General features: G+C 38.0%; 1 protein-coding gene and 1 long non-coding RNA gene across 2 annotated transcripts in view; both read right to left on the bottom strand.

Moving 5' to 3' along the window:
• Nucleotides 1-2,472: 2,472 nt before the first annotated feature.
• Nucleotides 2,473-4,607, bottom strand: LOC309663113. The gene is made up of 2 exons (XR_014265112.1): nt 3,453-4,607; nt 2,473-3,129 (listed from the first exon to the last, which is right to left on the bottom strand). It is a non-coding gene; the product is annotated as an uncharacterized lncRNA (long non-coding RNA).
• A 2,878-nt stretch (nt 4,608-7,485) lies between these two features.
• WDR75 (WD repeat domain 75) overlaps nt 7,486-26,910 on the bottom strand; it is a 41,355-nt gene continuing 21,930 nt past the window's right edge. Inside the window, exons 9-21 of the mRNA XM_082467042.1 lie at nt 25,753-25,911; nt 24,842-24,901; nt 24,634-24,749; nt 23,368-23,543; nt 22,177-22,334; nt 21,531-21,711; nt 20,628-20,722; nt 19,514-19,609; nt 18,738-18,907; nt 18,102-18,161; nt 15,349-15,498; nt 8,285-8,376; nt 7,486-7,886 (exon numbers count right to left, since the gene is read on the bottom strand). Of these exons, the coding sequence (XP_082323168.1) occupies nt 7,682-7,886; nt 8,285-8,376; nt 15,349-15,498; nt 18,102-18,161; nt 18,738-18,907; nt 19,514-19,609; nt 20,628-20,722; nt 21,531-21,711; nt 22,177-22,334; nt 23,368-23,543; nt 24,634-24,749; nt 24,842-24,901; nt 25,753-25,911 (1,718 nt within the window). The 3' untranslated portion in view covers nt 7,486-7,681. The remainder of the gene's footprint in view (nt 7,887-8,284; nt 8,377-15,348; nt 15,499-18,101; nt 18,162-18,737; nt 18,908-19,513; nt 19,610-20,627; nt 20,723-21,530; nt 21,712-22,176; nt 22,335-23,367; nt 23,544-24,633; nt 24,750-24,841; nt 24,902-25,752; nt 25,912-26,910) is intronic.

Below are 26,910 nucleotides of genomic sequence, written 5' to 3'. Positions count from 1 at the left end.
TAAATTGCTTAAGAGGAAATGGTGGGAAAGTTGAGGGTAGTAAAACTCCAGGAGGAAAGAATGAACTCATAAGGAGACTTATCAAATGAAGAATCTGAGTAGTTCTGGAGACAAGCTAAAGATAGCCGGATAGGGTTGCAAAGATTTGGTCCTGCAACAATAGAAAGAGCAGAAGTAGAATTTTTATATAATTTTTTGATTTTTTTGTATTTTCATTTTGAAATCTTTCAACCTATGGAAAGTTGGCAAGAAGAGTACATCGAGTATACATATATTCTTTACCTAGATTTGCCTCTATCTACCTATCACATACACACTTTTTTTTTCCCCCGAACCACTTATATTATCTGTGAATTTTAAATGTTTTGCATCACACTTCACGCCTAAATATTTCATCATCTGTTTCCCAAGAACAAGGGCATGGCTACATGACTACAATTCACTTACCACTTTCAGGAAACGTAACATTGATATAATCCTATATCTAAAATTTGTGTATATTCAAATGTCCCCAGGTGTCCCAAAAATGTCCTTTATAGCCTTTTTTCCAATTCAGGATTCAACCAAGGAGCACACGTTGCATTTATTTATGTCTCTTTTAGTCTCCTTTAACCTGTAGTAGTTCCCTAGCTTATTTTCTTTAAAAGGCTGCTATTTTTGAGTCCTGGGTTCAGTTGTTCTGCAGAATCTCTCAATGTGGACTTGCCTGTTACCTCATGATTGGATTTAGGTTAAACGGTTTCTTGTAGGAGTACCACATAAGTGGCAATGTAGACAATAAGCTTTTCAGTAAGTCATAATGCACTGAAGTCCTATAAGCCTGCTGTGATTGTGCTTTGCATCTTGAATATGTTTTATAAAGAATGAGTGGGATGGTCACTCAGTGAACTGGGGATGTGCTGACAGTTGAGCTACACCTCCATGACATAAATTGGATTCATCTCAAAATTCTACCTTACTCTGTACTACGTGTAGTTCAGGAATCAGAGGGCTGCTTTCTGTTACTGATAATCAGATCTTTTCATTCTAGAGCTTACACTTTGCACTTCTTTTTTTCTTGAAGGAATAGATTTGGAAAACAGATACGTGTGGCAATATACACGTTAAGTGTTAACCTCATGTTAGATTTATTCTTGCTGTAATTCATCCTCCAAGCGAAACTGAAATCCTTTTGCCATTCAAGGGGATACATTTTAGGTAGGGTGGCTAAATTTACCAACTGGTTTGCTTAACTTTTATACAAAAATGTATATTTCTATGAAGGGCTTTATCATACATAATTGTATTTAATGTTCTTAATAGCCCTGTGAGGTTGTGAGATGACTGAAGCCTCAGAGGGAAGACTGGGGTAGTCCGAGATCCAGGTCACACTCAGTGTCCTTTGCTTGTTGAGAGTGGTTTGCAGCCACACATACACTACCTTCCCATCTGCCTGAGAAAGGTGGTTGTTTCAGAATTGGTCACTAGAAAGATCAGGCTACCAGAGATCAGATTAGTTGAGATCTTGGAACCCACAACAATTTTTGTAGAAAGAGGGACAGTCTTAAAACAAAAATCTCACTTTTATTTGTTGTTCTAATTGCATGTTACCTAAGACATTCATTTGCTTATTGAGTTCTCACTTTCCTTTGGAACTGACTTTGCTAGATACAGGATGAAAGGTTGGCTGTGATACCTGTTAGAACATATGAATATGAATATTTGCATGCCCTTAGATTCAGGCCTGTTTCCGAAAGGATTTAAAGTAGCTTATAGAGATACATGTGATTTAACAACAAAAGGAGGTAAATGCAAAAATGCCAAGTGGGGTGAAAGAAAGAAAATGCCAACGTTGAGATTCATAATACAACGCAAAGCGTAAGCTGTGTGATTTTGTTTAAAGAGTTGACAATACCAAGTGTCAGCATGTTCCTACGTCAAGCAGAAAGGGGAAAGTGAAAATTAAAGACAGAAGAGTTGGAGGGGATGATTGCTGGAGCAGGTCCCAAGCGGACCAGAAAAAAATGGGATAAAAACCATGAGGGTGGGAATAAGAAACTCAAAGACGTACTCCTACACAAGGATGAAACAGCATCCTTGTGAAGTCAGTGTGGAGCAGAAAGCCGACCTCGTCCTATCCTGGTGCTGAGGGACGTGGGGAGTGGAGAATGCCTCAAATATCTTGTGAAGCGCTATATTCTAAGACTGGGACATTCAATGTTCTTACGCTACTCTACCTCCTGACTAAAATTCATGGACTGTGCTGCCCATGTTGCAGAATATCTAACTCCTCAGTGGTTTCTGGGAGTACTTTGAGCCTGGGAAATAGATTTGATTAAATAGGGCATCTTTGGCTCTTTATTTCACCTTGACTTTGAATTTAAGTAAAAACCTGTAAGTGTAAACCTATTTCCTCTTATCTTCTTTATGGTTTCATTCAACAAATGTGAGTGCCTCTTGTGTGTCACACAGCCTGCTTGTTCCTTCATTCCATTTGGTTTTTTTTTTTTGGCTTTCGTTTGTATTTTCTGGGGAAGGTGCTGATGAGGAGCTTTGATTCTAATCTGTTCTCTTGGGTAAAGTCTGCAGATTTAGGCCAAGGGCATCTCGAGACTGAGTACGTGCAGATCTCTTATTCAGAAATGAAATCTTTTTTCTTTTTAATTATTTATTTTTGGCAGCATTGGGTCTTCGTTGCTGGGCGCAGGCTTTCTCTAGTTGTGGCGAGTGGGGTCTACTCTTCGTTGCAGTGCACGGGCTTCTCATTGTGGTGGTTTCTCGTTGCAGAGCATGGGCTCTAGGCGCGCAGGCTTCAGTAGTTGCGGTGCATGGGCTCAGTAGCTGTGGTTCGCAGGCTCTAGAGTGCAAGCTCAGTAGTCGTGGCACACGGGCTTAGTTGCTCCGTGGCATGTGGAATCTTCCCGGACCAGGGCTCGAACCCATGTCCCCTTCATTGGCAGGTGGATTCTTAACCACTGCACCACCAGGGAAGTCCCTGGAAATGAAATCTTGTTAAACTACTGTTTCCTCTTCTCTCCAGCACCAGTGGAAGTTGTGATTAAGTAGCAAAGCCCCACATATATTTTTTGAGTAGGGCTAATAGAATTCTGGGCATTTTGGAAAATCACAATTTGAGAGTCAAGAATGGGCCTTGGGGCTTCCCTGGTGGCACAGTGGCTGAGAACCTGCCTGCTAATGCAGGGGACACGGGTTCGAGCCCTGGTCTGGGAAGATCCCACATGCCGCAGGGCAACTAGACCCGTGAGCCACAATTACTGAGCCTGCGCGTCTGGAGCCTGTGCTCCGCAACAAGAGAGGCCGCGATAGTGAGAGGCCCGCGCACCGCGATGAAGAGTGGCCCCCGCTCGCCACAACTAGAGAAAGCCCTCGCACAGAAACGAAGACCCAACACAGCCACAAATAAATAAAAAATAAATAATAAATTGCCATAAAAAAAAAAAAAAAGAATGGGCCTTGGAGGACCATCTAAGGAAACATAGCCCTCTTATTTTAGAGATAAAAAAATTAAGGCCTCAAATAAACTTAATACAAGCACAAACCTAGTAAGAGGCAGAGCTGGAATTCGTGGTCTTCTGGCTCCTAGACCAGTGGTCTTTCTGGTATGAAACACTGCTCACCAAATAAAGCTGGGCTAAGGGACTCAAATTTTACAACTGCAGACAGGCATTTCTGAGGGAACAAGAAGTTTAAATGTGCCTTCCTATGTGGTCTAGAATATAACATCAATATTTGCATTTAAAGTGCTTGTTTTCAGAGCACTTATATTCATCCTTCCGTTAAAATAGGCAACCACTGAACAACAAGGATGATCAGAACTCAACACAACAATGGGAGGAACTGGTGTGCTTTCATGTCTGGTTTTTTCTTTTGTGAACTAAGTGCTCTGATCTCCAAAGGAGTTTCCAAGCCAGAGATATTTCATGCCTGAAGATGGGAAACTTAGATATATCTTTACATGTTTACATACAGGTACCACAAATTAGTACTTGCAAGACCAGATCCTTGGTGTTTCGGGGCATGAGGTGGGAGTGGGGGCTATAATACCCGAGTCTGGCATCCTGGTTTTGTGGTCGGAGTATCGGAGCTAGAAGAGATCATTCTAATTATGCAGCTTAGATGAACTGTAACTCAGACTGTGGTTTTGCTCATGCTTTTAGAAGAGCAAAAGTAACTTCAACAATGTAATCATTGCATCTGCATCTCCCTGGTGGCTTGTATTCCATTCACATTCCCCCCTGCATGGTATACTATCAAATCCCAGTTACCTGCATTTCTATTTCTCTTTAATCTCAATGATAAATAATCTTCCTGGGATCATATATCCTTCCTGGGGCCCTGTCATTTCATTTAGGATTGTGTGGTGATACAGAACCTTCACTTTGATGTTGGAAGATAATTTTGCCATTTTCACGGCTATCAAGAAGCACACAAGAAGCTGACAGAGGAAAGCACAATTTCCAGTAGTTCAGATAAAGCAGGCTCACGGAAAAATCAGTGCCATTTACAAGACTTAAATAACTTTAACCAAATGGTTATGTTTAACCTTATAGGTTTCTTTTAAAGGCTCCATTATAGTCATAGTACAAAGACCTGAAATTATTTAAGACACATTATACATATTACAACATATTCTATAATCTCTTTTTTAAAAAATTATTTATTTATTTATTTATTTATTTATTTATTTATGGCTGTGTTGGGTCTTCGTTTCTGTGCGAGGGCTTTCTCTAGTTGCGGCAAGCGGGGGCCACTCTTCATCGCGGTGTGTGGGCCTCTCACTATCGCGGCCTCTCTTGTTGCAGAGCACAGGCTCCAGATGCGCAGGCTCAGTAATTGTGGCTCACGGGCCTAGTTGCCCCGCGGCATGTGGGATCTTCCCAGACCAGGGCTCGAACCCGTGTCCCCTGTATTGGCAGGCAGATTCTTAACCACTGCTCACCACGGAAGCCCTATAATTTCTATACTAAGTGCTAGTCTGTGATAAGGGAAAAAAACCAAAGAGGAATTTGCTTCAGCACATTAACAATGAGCCTATTCTAATTAATTAATATGCAGCCATTTAATTAGCCTAGATTTTTCATTAAAATTCTGCATATAATCAAGTGTACAATCTCATACATATCCAAATTTCATACACTTTTCCTATTTTGGAACATAACAGTACTAGTCAGATAGTCAAAACCATTTACGTAAGGAGGGAGCACTTCATTTTACAGATGAGGGGGCTGAAGCTCAGACAGATTATAGGACTTTAGCCAGGTTACAGAGCTAGCTAGCTCTTGTCTGCAGCTGAGACCAGCTCTAAACCTGGGCTGTTCATTTAAAAAAATTTTTTTCTTTTTAATCACAATTCCTCCCCAGTTATAGATGCCTTCGTAATGCTAACTAGTTGTTTTAAGTGTCTGGGAGACAACGTGCTATTCTATAATGAGCACAGGATTTGGTATTTGATGGGAGAGGGAGGGGCTCCTGTCTTAGCCCCACTTCTTGAGAACTCAGTGACTTAGATACCAATTACTCGCTCTCTATGGATCCAGTTTTCCTCATTTGTCAAACTGGGGTAAATATCTGACATGGATATGCAGACATGGTAGGTGGTTAACATGTGGTCCACCTGCAGTAAGGCTGAGATTGTCTGCGTCCAGAAGTACAGGCTGCACTTGTGAGAGCAAGTAGTGAGTCTGTGCCTTGTCAGGTAAATCAGATAAACAAGGGAGGCTAGAAGGTGAATAATCTTTATGGGTTTGCTTACTATGATGGGACCAGTTTTCTGTGGGAAAGAAACTGAGGGACGGCAGTACAGATCTGCTGGAAAGAAGTTCAGATTTGAAGGAACAGAGTGGCTATTACCCTTTTATCTGTATAGTTGTCTTTGGAAAAATTTTTATTTTTTTACTATTGGAGAAAAAAATTAGAATAATAACAAGGTTGTCATGTTTTAGTGTGAGAGATCAACTCCTTAGAAAAACCCACACTTATAAAGCAATGATTCAGATTATGGAATAATCATTTTAAAAAGCTCCAAATTTAAGTAATTTGATTTGAAAGTATGAAACCTTTCATACATAACTGCAAAAAATAAATTTGGAGGTACCATGTCAGTGTCTGAAGGCAGCAAAATAATTAACTTATGTCAGCCCCACTTCCCGGGCTGAGAATACTGGTCACCTGGCTGTCCTTGCCCCAGCTGGTTAGGGCAGAGGTTCCACGTCAGGAGATACAAAGACCAGAGGCTATTTTCTCCACTGTTTGTGAAGCAGAGGTGTCACTCTGACACTCTGAGAGGGTCCACTGTGCCTTATCCCCCCTATCCCCCCTTTTTGGAGCAGTGGGTGAGAGATTTTGCCCAGGGGCAAGAGACAGTCCATAAGAATAGAGAGTTCTGACATTATTTGAAATAGAGTGAAGTTCAAGCCTAAGGTATTCTTGAAAACAATGGAGATTTTGGTGGTAAGCAATTAAGGGGAAGCTAGTAGCTCCATGAGAGCAACAAGCTAATCCATATGCCAGCTAATTTACCAAAAAGAACCAGGAAAAGAGGCGGCTAAAGAGTCCTCCCAGGAACCTCAAACACTGGCCTCAAAAACTAACCCTGCAAAGGGACCTAAATTTAATGGATCAGACTGTGGAACAATTTATATCCCACATAATGTAAATAATATAAAATGGTGAAGCTGATGTGTAAAACAGTTTTGTGATTCTTCAAAAAGGTAAACATAGAGTTACCAAGTGACTCAGTAGTTCTGCTCCTAGGTATATAATCAGGTGAAATGAAAATAATAAAAAGAAATGAAGCACTGATACATGCTGCAGAATGAATGCTAAGTGACAAGAAACCAGTCACAAAGCCCACATATTATATGATTCTATTTTTATGCAATATGCAGACTAGGCAAATTTATAGAGATAGAAATATTAGTGGTTGCCTATGGTGTGGGGTGGGGCAGGCTGGGAGTAATGGGGAGTGACTGGTAATGGGTTGAGTTTTGGAGTGATGAAAATGTTCTAAAATTGACTGTGGTGATGGTGTGCAACTCTGAATATACTAAAAACTGCTGACTTGTACACTTTAAATGGGTGAATTGTATAGTTTGTGAGTTATCTATATCTCAATCTAGCTATTTAAATGAAATGTATAGATCTTACTTGGATACTGACTCAGACACATGTAAAAAATACCACCATAATCAAATCATTTTTCTAAATTTCTCTATAAGAAATACTCTAAGAGGGATCAAACAAGACTACAGAGAACCTCATATCAGTTCAGGTCATATTTGGCCACCAAATGAATTCTGAACTTAATATCATCAACAAAACCTTTTGACCTTTTATATCTATCTATCTATCTCCGAATTGCAGATAAGGGGACTTATGCTGTATAAATTCAAGTCCCAGCTCTGCTATATCACCTGTGAAGAAAATATCTAGCTACTCTATAGGGCTGAAAAGTGAAATGAGATGATGCATACAGCAACTAAAACATGATGCAAATATAGCTTCATATTACCAGTCATTTAAAAAGTAGAGCCTGTTAATATTTAACAGTTTATGAACAGAAATAACATTAAAATAGAATTTTGGAATATCAACATACAATAAAAACAAACAAACAAACCAAAAAACAACCACAAAACAAAAAAACACAAAAAGTGTAAAACCCTCCCCTATTCTCCCAGGCTTAAAGAGCAGTTATCCAGCTGTAGTCTACTTTCCTAAATTTTCTCAGTTCCTTTTCTTCAGATTTTGACAACTGATGTATAATGTCTTTTCCCAAATCTGTGTTATTTGTGTCCTGGACCTGTTCAGTGAAATTATTTTCTTCATCTGAATCAACACTTTCTTTTTCTTCTTCCATACTGACATCATCAGGAATTTCTTCAGCACTTTTAACAATAACAGAATAAAATACTACAATTACTATTAAAAAATATTTCTAAACAATAACTTTCCAATTTAAGGTATCTATGAAAAAACATAATCATGAACAAAATAAATGAAAATTCTTGTTATTGAATACACTTTAAAAATTATGATTATAAAAGAACAGGTAAATTTATAAAATATGAAATTTTGAAACCTTTAAAAACATTATCACGAAAGATCTCTGATATTTAGTTTCAATAAATTTTATTTATTTGACTTAGTAATCCTATATCCTTTAACTACAGGTTAAAGCTGAAATAAAGAGAAACACAGGGAAAGAATATTCTAATCAAGGATAACACAAACCATCCTGTTTCTCAAAACAGAGTATCTAAACATATCTTATGAACTGCCTTACCTCTTAGTCTCCTTAGACAGCAGCAATGAATTTACAAACATGGAGCACAGGAAAGAAGCAGATGGCAGTACATGGGCTGGAGTGTGAAGAAGCTACAGTAAAACAGAAAAACAGGGTTTCATTTAAAAAGATGAAATGCCAAGGCTTTCATCAACAGAAGGCTCTCCCCACAGAAATACCAAACCAAAGAACTCCCTACTTTTGGGGCTTCCCTGGTGGTGCAGCAGTTAAGAATCTGCCTGCCAATGCAGGGGGACATGGGTTCGAGCCCTGGTCTGCGAAGATCCCACATGCCACAGAGCAACTAAGCCCATGCACCACAACTACTGAGCCTGCGTGCCACAACTACTGAAGCCCGTGCACCTAGAGCCTGTGCTCTGAAACAAGAAAAGCCACCTCAACGAGAAGCCCGCATACTGCAACGAAGAGTGGCCCCTGCTCGCCGCAACTAGAGAAAGCACGCGTGCAACAACGAAGACCCAACGCAGCTGATAAATAAATAAAATTAGTAATTAAAAAATAGATTAAAAAAAGAACTCCCTACTTTTATGCAAATAACCCCTCCCCCAAACCCATGTCAGGCTACAATAATCAGAAATTGTTAAGTTTTAAGCCATTTAGTTTGGGAATTAAAGTTACACAGTATAGGGATCGGTTCAAGATGGTGGAGTAGAAGGACGTGTGCTCACTCCCTCTTGTGAGAGCACCAGAATCACAACTAACTGCTGAACAATCATCGACAGGAAGACACTGGAACTCACCAAAAAAGATATCCCACATCCAAAGACAAAGGAGAAGCTGCAATGAGACGGTAGGAAGGGCGCAATCACAATAAAATCAAATCCCGTAACTGCTGGGTGGGTGACTCATAGACTGGAGAACAATTATGCCACAGAAGTCCACCCACTGGAGTGAAGGTTCTGAGCCCCACGTCAGGCTTCCCAACCTGGGGGTCCAGCAACGGGAGGAGGAATTCCTAAAGAATCAGACTTTGAAGGCTAGTGGGATTTGATTGCAGAACTTCGACAGAACTGGGGGAAACAGAGACTCCACTCTTGGAGGGCACACACAAAGTAGTGTGTACATCGGGACCCAGGGGAAGGAGCAGTGACCCCACAGGAGACTGAACCAGGCCTATCTGCTAGTGTTGGAGGGTCTCCTACAGAGGTGGAGGGTGGCTGTGGCTCACTGTGGGGACAAGTAAACTGGCAGCAGAAGTTCTGGGAAGTACTCCTTGGTGTGAGCCCTCCCAGAGTCTGTCAGTCATTAGCCCCACCAAAGAGCCCAGGTAGGCTCCACTGTTGAGTTGCCTCAGGCCAAACAACCAACAGGGAGGGAACCCAGCCCCACCCATCAACAGTCAAGTGGATTAAAGTTTTACTGAGCTCTGCCCACCAGAGCAACACCCAGCTCCACCCACCACCATTCCCTCCCAGCAGGAAGCTTGCACAAGCCTCTTAGATAGCCTCATCCACCAGAGGGCAGACAGCAAAAGCAAGAAGAACTACAATCCTGCAGCCTGTGGAACAAAAACCACATTCACAGAAAGATAGACAAGATGAACAGGCAGAGGCCTATGTACCAGATGAAGGAACAAGATAAAACTCCAGAAAAACAACTAAATGAAGTGGAGATAGGCAACCTTCCAGAAAAAGAATTCAGAATAATGATAGTGAAGATGATCCAGGACCTCGGAAAAAGAATGGAGGCAAAGATCGAAAAGATGCAAGAAATGTTTAGCAAAGACCTAGAAAAACTAAAGAGCAAACACCTAGAAGAATTAAAGAACAAACAAACAGAGATGAACAATACAATAATTGAAATGAAAAATACACTAGAAGGAATCAATAGCAGAATAACTGAGGCAGAAGAACGGATAAGTGACCTGGAAGACAGAATGGTGGAATTCACTACCGGGGAACAGAATAAAGAAGAAAGAATGAAAAGAAATGAAGACAGCCTAAGACACCTCTGGGACAGCATTAAACGCAACAACATTTGCATTATAGGGGTCCCAGAAGGAGAAGAGAAAGGACCCGAGAAAATATTTGAAGAGATCAGAGTTGAAAACTTTCCTAACATGGGAAAGGAAATAGCCACCCAAGTCCAGGAAGCGCAGAGTGTCCCAGGCAGGATACACCCAAGGAGAAACATACTGTGACCCATAGTAATCAAATTGACAAAAATTAAAGACAGACAAAGAAAAATTATTGAAAGCAACAAGGGACAAATGACAACATACAAGGGAACTCCCATAAGGTTAACAGCTGATTTCTCAGCAGAAACTCTACAAGCCAGAAGGGAGTGGCATGATATATTTAAAATGATGAAAGGGGAGAACCTACAACCAAGACTACTCTACCTGGCAAGCATCGCATTCAGATTCAACAGAGAAATCAAAAGTTTTACAGCCAAGCAAAAGCTAAGAGAATTCAGCACCACTAAACCAGCTCTACAACAAATGCTAAAGGAACTTCTCTAAATGGGAAACACAAGAGAAGAAAAGGACGTACAGAAACAAACCCATAACAATTAAGAAAATGATCATGGGAACATACATATCGATAATTACCTTAAAAGTGAATGGATTAAATGCTCCAACCAAAAGACACAGGCTTGCTGAATGGATACAAAAACAAGACCCATATATATGCTGTCTACAAGAGACCCACTTCAGACCTAGGGACACATACAGACTGAAAGTGAGGGGATGGAAAAAGATATTCCATGCAAATGGAAATCACAAGAAATGTGGAGTAGCAATACTCATTATCAGATAAAATAGACTTTTAAATAAAGAATGTTACAAGAGACAAAGAAGGACACTACATAATGATCAAGGGATCAATCCAAGAAGAAGATATAACAATTATAAATATATATGCACCCAACACAGGAGCACCTCAATACATAAGGCAACTGCTAACAGCTATAAAAGAGGAAATCAACAGTAACACAACAATAGTGGGGGATTTTAACACCTCACTTACACCAATGGATGGATCATCCAGACAGAAAATAAATAAGGAAACACAAGCTTTAAATGACACAATAGACCAGAGAGATTTAATTGATATTTATAGGACATTCCATCCAAAAACAGCAGATTACACTTTCTTCTCAAGTGTACACGGAACATTCTCCAGGATAGATTACATCTTGGGTCACAAATCAAGCTCCAGTAAATTTAAGAAAACTGAAATCATATCAAGCATCTTTTCCGACCACAATGCTATGAGATTAGAAATCAATTACAGGCAAAAAAACGTTAAAAAACGCAAACACATGGAGGCTAAACAATACGTTACCAAGAGAACACTGAAGAAATCAAAGAGGAAATTAAAAAATACCTAGAGATAAATGACAACGAAAACACAATGATCCAAAACCTATGGGGTGCAGTAAAAGCAGTTCTAAGAGGGAAGTTTATAGCAATACAAGCCTACCTGAAGAAACAAGAAGAATCTCAAATAAACAATCTAACCTTACACCTAAAGGAACTGGAGAAACAAGAACAAACAAAACCCAAAGTTAGTAGAAGCTAATAAATCATAAAGATCAGAGCAGAAATAAATGAAATAGAAACAAAACAGTAGCAGAGATCAATGAAACTAAAAGCTGGTTCTTCGAGAAGATAAACAAAATTGATAAACCTTTAGCCAGACTCATCAAGAAAAAGAGGGAGTTTTTCAAAATATCAATTCATGGGTCCCACCCCAGGGATTCTGATTTGATTGGTCTAGAGTGCAGCCTAGGCTTTTTAAAAAAAAATTTTTTTTCTTATTTTTAAAAACTCCTTGCAAGATTCCAACAGGCAGTCAAGTATGGCAGCACATGTTCTGAGGGCTGCTTATACTCGCATATACACACACGGCATCACTGTTGTCACAGGCCACAGTGACTGTCCTCTGCAGAATTTCTTGAACCACAAGCAAAGCTGACAAAAAAAAAAAAAAAAAAAAGAAAAAGTAAAAGAGGGAGAGGACTCAAATCAATAAAATTAGAAATGAAAAAGGAGAAGTTACAACGAACACCGCAGGAATACAAAGCATCATAAGAGACTACTACAAGCAAGTCTATGCCAATAAAATGGACAACCTGGAAGAAATGGACAAATTCTTAGAAAGGTATAACCTTTCAAGATTGAATCAGGAAGAAACAGAAAATATGAACAGAGCAATCACAAGTAATGAAATTGAAACTGTGATTAAAAATCTTCCAACAAACAAAAGTCCAGGACCGGATGGCTTCACAGGTGAATTCTATCAAACATTTAGAGAGGAGCTAACACCCATCCTTCTCAAACTCTTCCAAAAAACTGCAGAGGAAGGAACACTCCCAAACTCATTCTAGGAGGCCACCATCACCCTGATACCAAAACCAAAGATACTACAAAAAAAGAAAATTACAGACCAACATCACTGATGAATATAGATGCAAAAATCCTCAACAAAATACTAGCAAACAGAATCCAACAACACATTAAAAGGATCATACACCATGATCAAGTGGGATTTATCCCAGGGATGCAAGGATTCTTCAGTATATGCAAGTCAACCAATGTGATACACCATATTAACAAACTGAAGAAGAAAAACCATATGATCATCTCAATAGATGCAGAAAAAGCTTTTGACAACATTCAACACCCATTTATGATAAAAACTCTCCAGAAAGTGGGCATAGAGGGAACCTACCTCAACATAATAAAGGCCATATACGACAAACCCACAGCAAACATCATTCTGAAGGGTGAAAAAATGAAAGCATTTCCTTTAAGATCAAGGACAAGACAAGGATATCTACTCTCACCACTATTATTCAACATAGTTTTGGAAGTCCTAGCCACGGCAATCAGAGAAGAAGAAGAAATAAAAGGAATCGAAACAGGAAAAGAAGAAGTAAAACTGTCACTGTCTGTAGATGACATGATACTGTACATAGAGAATCCTAAAAATGCCACCAGAAAACTACTAGAGCTAATCAATGAATCTGGTAAAGCTGCAGGATACAAAATTAATGCACAGAAATCTCTTGTATTCCTATACACCAACAACGAAAAATCAGAAAGAGAAATTAAGGAAACAATCCCATTCACCATTGCAACAAAACGCATAAAATACCTAGGAATAAACCTACCTAAGGAGGTAAAAGACCTGTACTCAGAAAACTATAAGACACTGATGAAAGAAATCAAAGATGACACAAACAGATGGAGAGATATACCATGTTCTTGGATTGGAAGAATCAGTATTGTGAAAATGACTATAGTACACAAAGCAATCTACAGATTCAGTGCAATCCCTATCAAACTACCAGTGGCAGTTTTTACAGAACTAGAACAAAATATCTGAACATTTGTATGGAGACACAAAAGACCCCATACAGCCAAAGCTGTCTTGAGGGAAAAAATGCAGCTGGAGGAATCAGACTCCCTGACTTCAGACTACACTACAAAGCTACAGTCATCAAGACAATATGGTACTGGCACAAAAACAGAAATACAGATTAATGGAACAGGATAGAAAGCCCAGAGATAAACCCATGCACCCATGGTCAACTAATCTATGACACAGGAGGCAAGGATGTACAATGGAGAAAAGACAGTCTCTTCAATAAGTGGTGCTGGGAAAACTGGACAGCTACATGTAAAAGAATGAAATTAGAACACTCCCTAACACCATACACAAAAATAAACTCAAAACGGATTAGAGACCTAAATGTAAGACTGGACACTATAAAACTCTTAGAGGAAAACATAGGAAGAACACTCTTTGACATAAATCACAGCAAGATATTTTTTGATCCACCTCCTAGAGTAAGGGAAATAAAAACAAAAATAAACAAATGGGACCTAATGAAACCTCAAAGCTTTTGCAAAGCAAAGGAAACTACAAACAAGACAAAAAGACAACCCTCAGAATGGGAGAAAATATTTGCAAACGAATCAACGGACAAAGGATTAATCTCCAAAATATATAAACAGCTCATGCAGCTCAATATTAAAAAAACAAACAACCGAATCCAAAAATGGGCAGAAGACCTAAATAAACATTTCTCCAAAGAAGACATACAGAGGCCAAGAAGCACATGAAAAGCTGCTCAACATCACTAATTATTAGAGAAATGCAAATCAAAACTACAATGAGGTATCACCTCACACCAGTCAGAATGGGCATCATAAGAAAATCTACAGACAAATGCTGGAGAGGGTATGGAGAAAAGGGAAGGGAACCCTCTTATACTGTTGGTGGGAATGTAAATTGATACAGCCACTATGGAGAACAGCATGGAGGTTCCTTCTAAAACTAAACATAGAACTACCATATGACCCAGCAATCCCACTACTGGGCGTTTACCCAGAGAAAACCATAATTCAAAAAGACACATGCATCCCAATGTTCATTGCAGCACTATTTACAAAAGCCAGGTCATGGAAGTAACCTAAATGCCCACTGACAGATGAAAGGATAAAGAAGATGTGGTACAAATATACAATGGAACATTACTCAGCCATAAAAAGGAACAAAATTGGATCATTTGTAGAGACGTGGATGGACCTAGAGACTGTCATACAGAGTGAAGTAACTCAGAAAGAGAAAAACAAATATCGTATATTAACGTATATATGTGGAACCTAGAGGAATGGTACAGATGAACTGGTTTGCAGGGCAGAAATAGAGACACAGGTGTAGAGAACAAAGGTACGGAAACCAAGGGGGGAAAGTGGCGGGGGGTGGTGGTGGTGGTGGTGGTGGGATGAATTGGGAGATTGGGATTGACATGTATACACTAATATGTATAAAATAGATAACTAATAAGAACCTGCTGTATAGAAAAATAAATAAAATTCAAAAGTTCAAAAAAAAAGTTGCACAGTGTATAAATGATTATTTAAAAATTAGTTGTTACAGATTGTATAAATAAACTCTAACTTAAGGAACTTTATTGCGTTTAACCCATTTCACATTGGTATAAGCAATTAATTTACACTATTAGTTTTACTTATTAATATTATAATAAAAGTTATGTTTCACTCTAATAAGTAATGAATAATTACTTACCTCACTAATTGCAGGTATGTTTTCTGTTAAGGGTAGTTGTACCAGTTCATCCTCCAAAGCTTCATTTAACTTGTCATCCTGCTGTTGCTGCCTGTGCTTTCCCAATATGAAATAAAATGGGGTTGTTGGAAGAGTTTCTTCTGCTAATAGCTGTAAGGATTTAAGACAAAGGGAAATAAATTACTTCACTAAAAAGGAGGAACTACCTTTGAGGCAATAAGAAGTATCACAGTCATAACATATTGGATGGAGGGAACTATAGAAATTATCTAGTATGATTCTTTCATTTCACAGGTAAAGCAACTGAGGGCAGTCAATTTACTATGTGAAAAGCTAACAGTAGATACTTCGATGACAGAACAAAATGTGCATCCACCACTACTTAGTCCCCCAATCCTACAAAAATGGCAGCAAAGGGGTTTTCAAAAGAGCATAAATCCACAGTAATAAAGACACTGTGTGATGTGCAAAGTGGAAAGCAGTTTGAATGGTGGTAGCTAACTTAGTAGACCTGAGAAAGCAGGATTCTAAGCTGGTGGTGAAGAAAGCTAAAAGCATCCCAATTTATACTGTAGAATCCTGCAAACACTCAAGAATTGGTACTAATAGTAACAGTACCTCCCCTGTAAAAGGCTTAAAAAAAAAAAAAAAAAAACAAAGAAACCAGTTAGCCTGGTTGAAGGTCTATTTAGAGAGCGCTCAGGTTTCCAGATCTCCTCCTCAGCCCCAGCAGAGGGCTGGCAGAATGCTCCTCGAAGAGCGACATAAAGTGTGTCTTTCGAATGGATGGCTTGGTGTGTGGAGGGGCGGAGGTGGCCTCACAGCTGAAGGCAGTGAACACAGTTGCATAGAGGGTGCTTCTCAGAACACTGGCAGCCACGCTGACATCTTTTAGGCAAGAATTTGGAAGAATTTTATCTGGACAATTTGACCAACCTAAGAGAGAAAGTCCTAAAAATAATGACTTTGGAGATTTTCTCATAATAGCTCAGGCAGATAGTGGAGGCCAGAGGTCAAGTTCCACCTAGGTAGAAAACCTCCAAATGGCGATTTTGCTCACTTTTAAATAAGAGCAGAGAGCTAAGAGTCATGAGACTTCGATGAAAATCTCCAAAACAGATTGGAAATAAAAACCTAATGGAAATGAACCATGTTAAGAGAGAGACAACAGAGGATCAGATGAAAAGAGGAGGAAACCTCTCAGACAACAGGAAGAAAACAGGAGAAAAATTAAGAATATTAGAGAGCACCATTCTAGAAGGTCCAGCAGTAAATAATAGCAGTTCTAGAGAAAATGAAGGCAAAGAATTAACTCTTCTCCTTAGACAGTTTTTTGATTAAAACCCTCAAAGGGGGCTCTACATTTAACTCAGAGGAAAAGTCAAATTCTTTTCATTAAAGCCTGTTTTGACTGCTTTATTTAAAAAGGCAAACTGCACTCCACACTCCCTTTCCCGCCATTCCTCCTCCCATAATTCTTATTGCCTTCTAAAATACTATATATTTTACTTACTTGATGTTTGTCATCTGTGCCTAACTGTTAAGACTATAAACACCACTAGTTTAGAGACTTGACTCTTTTGCTCACTGATATATCCCAAATGTCTAGAACATGTAGTAACGATCAACAAAAAAATGTTAAATGAATTCAATGAATTTTCAGAGAAAAATACGTCAGGATACAGATAAAGTATAAGATAGTATCTTCAAAGTTCTAAGACAAAATGATTTTCAACCTAGAACTCTACCCAACCAACCAATCCAATGGGAGAGAATAAAAGCATGTCCAAACATGCAATGTCTTAAATTTACTTCCCATGCACCAGTAGGATGTGCTTTACCAAAGCAAGGGAGTGACCAAAGAAGGAGAAAAACTACAGGATCTATTACAGTGGATGTGAATAAATCCCCAGAATGGCGGCAAATGTAGATCCTAAGATGATTACTGTGCAGCAGGTTTACAGGGCAATCAGTTCAGAAAGAAGCAGGTCAGAGGCTCTTGAAAATATTTCTTCAAGACTCGAAAGAATACCTAATATGTCTGAAAATAATGAGAGAGGACTTACAGGGTAGAGTTTAGGGGTGAATTAGGTGAGAAGTAAATAGGAAACTGAGCAAATGAAAAAAGAAGGCAATCATTAACTCCAGAGAAAAGAAGTTGGTCACAAAAGGAAAAACAACCTGTTTATTACTATGTGGCTCAGCTATGAATTGTGTTTACATGTTTAAGGATGAACAGTGACCTGACCAATTTAAGATTTATCTATACTGGAAAAATTAGGGGACAGAAAATATGCGGGGGTATGTTATGTATATGGCAGGAGTGGTGTGAAAGAAACTTCAACTTCAATAGATCAGAGTTAACAAATAATACCTAGATCTGAAAAATCCAGAATTAGCAATATAAACATGTTTCTTAGAGATACGGAGGTAAATAAAAACTTCAACTCAAAGAGTTGAGAGTATCTTTGTGGGTAATGGCAGTGGTGGTGATGTTCAAGTTTTCCCTAAGAAGTCTTGTAGAACTATTTGATTCTTTAAATCACAAGCATGTGTCACTGATATTACAAATTGAGACTACATTTTCAAAGAGCACTATGACATCAAACGAAGCAAGTAGTTTCTAAGTATGTAATTTTAATTCCACTTTAGGGCAGGTAAAACATTTTTCTCATAGCTGAGTTCTAAAAGATAACCTTATCTTTGCAGGGAGGCAATGTGCATGATCTGCACCACGAGTGACTAGAACATACCTGTTTGCTTGTTGGTGTGAGTTTCTCTTCTGGAGACTGTGTACTGAATGTCAATAAACTCTGAAAAGAGAGGTCAATTAATGATGCAAAATATAGAGTGCAAATCTAAATGTTAAAGTTAGAAAATGATGTCGACTTTTCATCTTGATATAAATATATCTGCTCACAGAAAAGTAATAAAAGATTTAAAATGTATTTAATAACTGCTACGACAGTTGTAAGATTGTTCTCAAATATCATTTTTAAGAATTGGTAATGAAATAAAATTCAACTGATGGGTCAAACTTAAGCCACTGATTTCTTTATGTTAAATCAAATACTAAAATTAAAAAAGAGCCATTCTAATAAATACAATTTAAAGTATTCTAATTATCTTCTAGGTCATATCTTTTTTGGTGTCACAGAGTGAATGAATGCAAGCAATACTTAGCCCCAAAGGTGTGGGCTAATATACTCCCACCAGTAATATGACTGTACAGAGCACATTAGACGATTTGGCAGGGGAGTGGGGAGGGGAGAGAAGGAGTAATCCTTTAATAAAACTATTCCACTTGCCCTGGGCTATTACTCTCAAATATTAAAGCAAATGAAAATCACACATATGAAATGACGGCCTTTTCTGAGGTGGATGGTTACCTGTGATTTTGTTAGGAAGTAAAACTGCGATCTGTTCAGCCACTGGTAAGCTTCTGAGGTGAATGATTCAGGGACATCTCGTGGAACAAAGACTCCCCACTGGGCTTCCTCTCTGGAGATATTTTTTTGAATATACAATGGCCTTGGCTCGCTAGGTCTAAACACAAACACTAGAGAAAAAAAAAAAAACCAAATAGACAACAACATTTTGCCTGCAAAGGTTAGTTTCAGCCTCAGATTGGCAGACCACACTCATCCTGGGACTTACCCCATTGAGTAAATTGATCAGGTCATGATTATTTTAGGCTTTGAGTCAACAAATATCTACTTGATGCTTCCTATGTGCCAAGCCGGTTAGGAATGAGGGCTTCGAAGATGAAAAACAGAAAGAAAAATTCCTGTTTCTGAGAGCAGTGTCAACTGCAGAAAACAAGACACCAAAATACTATGGCAGTATTTTGTCTTAAGCACTAGAACAGAGATCTGTAGAAAGAGCTTCAAGATCATAGAGGAACGATAAAAGCTCCTTGGGGGATTTAGGAATGCTTCAAAGAGGCAAAATCTCTCTTGGATTTTGAAGGCTGAGTAGCAAATGACATGTTGAAAAATGAGGGATGTGCTAGAGCTGGAACTCAAGAAATGAAGTGCAGTGGTCAGGCAAATGGCTTCAAATGGACATCTGATTTGAAGGTAAGTTTAACTCAAATTATATTGAAGGTGTTAAAAAGAAAATTTAGGTAATAGATTTCTTCTGTCAAAGAATGGTCTGTACTTACAGTCTGAACCCGTGGAAGACTGAGAGATTGCAGCAATATTCTCTGAATTGGGATCAGGTTCCAAAACTCTCATATTTAATTTTGCACTCCACTCCACTGGGGGAAAAAAAGTGATTCACTTCTAAGAAGAGATTTACCAAAAGCTTTCTTAAGCTTGTTATTTAAACTAGGTACTCAATATTTATTGGGACAATCAATTCTATTATTTTTAGGAAGAGGGATTTTACCATTCCAGATAATACATGGAGAACACACTGACATTATCTGTGGAAGTCTGCACTAAAACGAGGGGCAAGAAGCAGAAAAACAAAGTATTGATACTTCTTCCCCATGCTATGAAATGGTTATTACAGTGCAACTTCTGTCTGGTGCTTTTCCACTACTGCTAAATGTGGGCAAAATGTTAACCAGAATCACTGTAGAGAATATTAAAAAAAATGTTATCACACACATTCATTACAAAGTAACCACAATGTCTTCCAAACATATACTCGAATGAGTAAAATGCCACGAAGTTCACATTTGTTAGGAGGACTGTGATAGGCTACATTCAAATTTAATGCTGTCAGGGACACTGCAGGTTAATATGCATTATGAACTATCAGAAACTTTCCTCAAATTGCTACGAGGATGGATAAGACGGACGGCAACAAAGTCATACACTGAAGACAGTGGAAAAAGGTGAGGATAATGGAAGATGATTTGCTGACAATTAGGCAGTTTATAAATACAGTTGACCCTTGAATAACATGGATTTGAACTATGAGGGTCCACATACATGTGGATTTTAAAATAGCAAGTACTACAATAACTGCTCAATCCAAGGTCGGCTGACTCCACAGAGGGCTGACTCTCTAAGTTATAAGTGAATTTCTGACTGCGCAGAGGGTCGGTGACCCTAACGCCCGCATAGCTCAAGGGTCAACTGTAATCAAAGTCTATTATTACAGGCATAGCACTCCAAAGTTTGGTGGTACAATGTACCACGTAAAAAATTATATATTCTCTGGGTAAAGATACGAAGATATCATCCAGAAGTCCTAAAATGCCAAAGATAAGTTAATGTCCACTTCCTATATGCTTAGTCATCACTTTATAGCAAAAAGTATCTTACATGCACAACTGAGCAGATTCCAACAGCACAGAATGCCATTTTCAGTGGCACCAAGAAGATACTTGGAACAAGTCAATCTCCCAAAGCACAGGTGCCTAGATTAAAACAAGGAAGTTAACAACAGTCAGTTCTAGCACACGTAGTTACAAAGGACTGCAGACTTCCTGCACAGTACTAGCTTCGTGCAATGCAAATTTTTAGACAGACATGTATGTTTTTGTTCATAATTATTCTGCAGGAAAGGGGGTAAGGAGCACAACAGGAAAGCTTTATTTAGCTATTTTGTTTCTTTAGGAAAACAGATTTGATGACCAACTCTTTTCTCTAATATGCTGTATGGTACAATAATTGACACATATAGAGAAAATGTATGTGAAACGTACCAAGTTACTTAACAAAAACTCTTTTTTATGCTTCTTTGCCTCAAGAGGGAAATCTGCAATATGAATTCTGAAGAAAGTTTTACAAAGTAAATTCAGAATTAGACATGTTGGGAATTAGAAACAGCCATTTCCCATTCTGTCCTCAAATGCCCAAATTACTGGAAATAAAATGAAAGATACTGCTGTTACATTCCCTTGCCATTATTACAAACACTGAAGTTTGAGCATAACATCGCTTTTATGAAAATACAGAGAAAATAAACATTGTTTGGATCTACTGAGGCTTATATATAGCTTCTATTATTGTGTAGTACAACCATGAAAAGTAATGCACATCGTTCATAAACCCAGTTATTTTTTAGCTTCCCAGTATTTTGGTTAGCTGCTGGCACCACTGACCCACAGGATACCTCTGGAGAAAGCATAAATTAATTACTAAAGTTTATGTAGAAAGACTTGTTTGAATTAAAAAAAAAAGAAACAAATCCAGTACTTCATACTCCCCCGATTATTTACCTACCTTATTTTCCCAGCTCGTTGACAAAATGTACATTTAAGTTCCCATGTCTCCGAATCCCATATTGTAACTATTTCCTCAAAACTAACTGCTAGTAAAGAGCCATCTTCGGAGAAACAGCAGTTAGTTGCTTGGTATTTGTGATAACTACCCACAAAGTCACAGGTCCAGCCAACAGCTTTTTCTGTGAAAATATAGACCATAGAAATAGTACAAATGCTAGATAATATTTTAGGGAATTTATAAGAAATATGGATTAAGAAACAAGGAAACACAACAAAAAACCTCCTCTCCAAAATTTTAGTTACAAATCATTGACTGATTTGAAATTTGCGTCCCTTCCAAGAGACCTTGACCTCCCTCTAGTGGAACAGTAAAGGGACTACTGCAAAAGCCCTTTTTACTGTAGTCTCACAGACTGGAATAATTAGCACACGATTAATCAAGAACGTCATAAAATAAGTAAAGATTTGGGAGAAAAGGCATGTAAAAATGTAATCTCTCAAATCTTTTGAAATTGGGCAATATCCTACAGAATTAAACAAAGTAGAAAATGTCCTCCCAGAATGGATACAATTCATGAGAGATAAATATATCAAGTCTTAAAACTGTGCACTACATATAGACATACTATATTTAAGTAACTTACTGTATATATCAGAATCATCTGTTAATATCCACACTTTGAAGTGACCATCTTTACTTGTTGTAACCAAGGTGGGGTTTTCAGATTTTTCTGCATTACAGAAACAGAGAGCTGTGATGTGGTCTTCATGTGGCATGTTAACCTTTGTATTGAGAACAAACCTAGTAGGAAGGAAACCAATTTATTTTTATACCAGGGCAATATGATATACTATCATATGAGTATTAAGAATTCCTTACATATTGCACATTTTACAATAGCATCTTTAAGAATGAGCAACTGATATATTATCACCTAGCATGACAAACAATTGAGTGTTCTATCACTAATGGCCACAGGATGCAAAGAGTTCTAACACATTACCTCTGGCCTCGTGTAACGTACGTAACAGAGATGATTATAAATAGTGTCAGCTTACTGGTACAGAATGAGTATAAAATAGGGGTCATCAAAAAAATGATACTTGAAAGGCTACTATACTAAACTGCAGGGAAACTGTGTAGAACACAGATACCTCACTCTTTTGAAAATAAGCAAAAAAGGAAATGGCTATGAAAGCCCTTGTTTTTGGCAAGACGGTACAGAAAGAACATTACCTATTTCACTGCCCTGGTCAATACTTAATATTTAAAGTCACCCAAACTACCTCTCAAAGCTTGTTTCTAGCTCAACAGGACACTGCTGTGAATGAAAGATTATCTTGTGAAGATTCACAAGACAATGGGCACGAAAGCACTAAGCCCAGTTCTTGACAAGCAAGAACTTGATAAATTGCTATTACAGCCATGGTATGAGAAACTAGTGGGCTCCTTATCTAATCAAGACTACACCACACCACACCTCTACCATCTACCACTGCCATTTTCCCAAAGAAGGTAATATAACATTAATAAAGAGCTAAGGAACTAAGACCTTTGCATTCTAATCCTGGATTTGCCTGGAAGTAGGTATGTGTTCCTGGGGGTGTCACTTCTCCATGTTTCCTCATTTATGCAATGAGGTGACTCATAATTTGGAGGACACCAATGCTTTCTCAGAGCAGAAAGCATAAAGGCTTTATAAGAGGAATAGCACCTCCTTCATTTCTCTTAATATAAATTTATCAAAATGAAACATCGTAAAGACCAACAATTGAAACTAGAAAGTCAAATAATTTTCTGCTCTCAAGTTAAATGTCTATATAGGTAGTATTACCCTTGTGTTTTCTTATTATATGTCCACAGTTTCATTTGCAATTCAAGCTCAGTTTCCTTTTCTTGACGTTGTTCCACCGTTGCAAGCCAATTACCATAGCAGCCAAATGCAGCCTTTGTTAGCTCAATTTGGATCAGACCATAATCATTGATATATTCTTGCTGTATAATATCTAACTGATGGGTTAAAAAAAAAAAATCCAAAATTCTTATTAATGTAAATACATAAATGTTAAAGCATTCAAGGAATGGTAATTAACCACATCATAGATACCTTCTGGAATCTACATAACAGATTTTTAGGTAAAGAGAAAAATGAACTAATCATTACTTACGGACATCGAAATTGCCATTGAAAACATGGAGCATATTATATAATACCAATTTGGTGGTGATGATTCTTCAATGACCTTAAATTTTAGTAACGACTATGCTCCATTTATATGATACAGCAGAACTTTAGGTTACAGTAATGCTTTTCTTTTGTTTCTAAGAACAAATAGCTTTACATAAAATCTCAAGGCTAGATTCCACATCACTAGAAACAAGGAGAGCAAAAATGAAACCTACAATTTTTAAGAAGTGAAAAAAGCACAACATTGTAAATAGGCCAGCTTTTTCTTTATAATTTTTCTTTTATTGTTTCCTCATCTATTTACTAAAAATGTATTAAGTGCCTACTATTTCCAGGCACTGTACTAGAAATGTACAAAGATCAATAAGTTTCCTTTCTTTGAGAGGTTTAAAGGTGTTGGAGAGAAAGCGATAAAGTGTTAGAGTGGCTGTGATAGAAATCTGTAAAGGGTACTGTGGGGCACTAAAGAAAAAGTGGAAAGTCTAGATTGCATTTACCAGGATTATAGGAAGTGTTCCTCTTTAATCTACACTGAAGATTTTATCTTCAGTATGTACATATGATACTGTTTCACCACAAAGCAGAGACAGGTTTGTATTGTTAATCCATATTCTCATTGCCTATCCTTATGACTCAAAGGCACAGATGTGTGCAACAGTTAATTTAGAGTGTAGTCTTAAACAGAATAAAATAGACAGAGCGCACACAACAGTGCCAACTGGCTTACATGTAGACTTCATCTGCAACTGTGGCCTCATTAGAATCATGCTGTAAACAACTGATAATACTATGTTCAAATAACATAGGCACAGGATCTTGTTTTAGAAGCTATACAATAAGTTACTTGACCCGAGTGGTGCTATAAAGATATTTCATTAGTTTTAAGGCTAGTTAACAGATCAAAAATCTTACATTGTATAACTGTTTATCACTTTGGAGAGAATAAAACTGCAAGTGGCCAGGTTTCCCATTCAAAACCAAAGCTTTAGTTCTTGGGTCAATCATCAAACCGGTAAAGATATTTCTGTCTGCAAAAGAAGTGATGAACAATAGCTGAAATCAGACAAATATTCACTTTTAAAAATGTACACAATTCCACATCCACTGAGGTCTGCGATACCTTTCACTAGGCCTTGAATTACTGCAGACGCCTCAAGGTTTCGGTGAATGATTATCATCTCTGTGGGTAAAATAAATAAATAAATAAACAAACATCTAAACATAAATAGGTCAAACCTTCAAGGTTTTTTTTTTTTTTTTAAAATGAATTTATATCATTCTGAAATATACCAGAATACAAAACAATTGAGTATGTTCAATTTCTTGGAGTGTTACTGGAAAATTAGGAATATATTTTGTGATTTAACAGAAAAACTAGGGGTGGGGATGAGGGCTTTTTCTGTTGGAGTCTCTAAGTTTTCTGCTGTGACTATGAATACATTAGAAGTGTTAATTCAGAAACTTATATGCCCCAAAAGAGACGGCTGTTTATTTTGAAATGAGTCACTGCACTACTGGATTGCTCAATTATGCTCTCTTTTGAAGGGAAAGGAGGCAATGGGCACGGGATTTACATCTAAGCTGAGGTGTAACAGGATGACCAAATGCTGGGGAGGAATCAGAAGACTGCTCCATTTCTGTCAGAATCCACAGGACTCCCACACCGAGACAATGGCTGTACCAAAGGGAAACCTCAGAGCATTCTTTCGAGAATGCCATTATATTGTGAAAACCTCCTTTATTCCCCCTATCATTCCACATGAAAAGATTTTTAAATATAAGTGGCACAACAATAACCAAATACACTTAGCCCTACACTTTCATAAAAACAATTCTGGAAATGTTGGATTCAGGTGGCATCTTGGGGCAAGAGGGGTGGAAGAAAGAGGAGAAATGGAAGAGAAAAAAATGCTCCTTAAATCCTATGCTACTCTTAGTTTGAGGTCTCTTATTTTCCATCCCCTACAGATGCTAGCTAATTTATGACATTACACAAACTGTATTTCCTCATGACAACAAATTGAGACTTACTGTTATCGGAGTGCGAAGTACAGAAGAGATCCCCTGCTGGAGACACTGAGATATGTTCAATAGTAGCTCCTAAACGGGGGAGGAACTCCTTATTCTTCTCTGCTGCCTCTCGCCACTCTACGAGGACAGACTCACGGCCACCACTCAGCAGACTCCTGCCTTCTCATCCACCCAAAGAAATGAAAAGGACAGTGTTTGGGGGAAAAAACAGGAAGATGTAATCGATGTTTTGATTTTTCCTATGTTAGAGAAATAAACTATTTAAAAAAACATGCAAACAAGTGTCTTTATATCTTTTAATATACTTGCAAGACAAAAGATTTAAAGATCACTGGTTCAGGGATTATTCCTTTCCAGTACTATGTGACTACTTTGTTGCTGACAAATTCTTCTGCCAATAACTAGAAAAACTGGATGAAACAAACATCCTCCAGGCCCAGCTGACTTCACTAGTAAACTTTTCCAAACATTTAAGGAAGAAATAAACCAGTTTTATACTCTTCCAGGTAACAAAAAAGAAAGAACACTTCCCAATTTGTTTTGAAGACCAGCATAATTCTGCACCAAAACTAGCACATCATTAAGAAAAGTACAAGCCAATTTCATAACAGATGAAAACTACCAAATGAAGTATCAGCAAGCTGAATCCAATGATATATTAAAAAGATAAGACATCACTGCAGGGTAAAATTTATTGTAAGCATGTGAGGTTATTTTAACATTTGAAAAATAAACCAATGTAATGAACTCTACTTACAGAAAAAAGGAAATAGATCATCAGTATCTTAACAGATGCAGAAAAAGTAAATGATAGAATTCTAGACCCATAATAAAAACTCTCAGTAACCTAGGAATTGATGAGACCTTTAAAATTTCATCAAGAATACTTACAGATAATCTATAGCAAATATTTTAGTGGTGAAACACTGAAAACGTTCCCCCTGTGTTGGGAACACCAATACCACTTTTATCCAACATTAACTTGAGGTCCTAGAGCACTGAAATAAGAAAGGCTTAAGAATCAGAAAGAAGTAAATAATAAATTAGATGCTCACAGACAGCATGACTGTGTTCAAAGCAGAGCCAAAACAGTTTATACTGTTAACATTTGCCTTAACTTATAAACAGTTCTCAAAAACCCTATAATTTGTAGTTTGT

This window comes from Balaenoptera physalus (assembly GCF_965194825.1).
Source record: "Balaenoptera physalus genome assembly, chromosome: 6".
Classification (NCBI taxonomy): domain Eukaryota; kingdom Metazoa; phylum Chordata; class Mammalia; order Artiodactyla; family Balaenopteridae; genus Balaenoptera; species Balaenoptera physalus.
The sequence above is the reverse complement of the archived record's forward strand: the minus strand, read 5'-3'. Positions and strand labels throughout refer to the sequence as shown.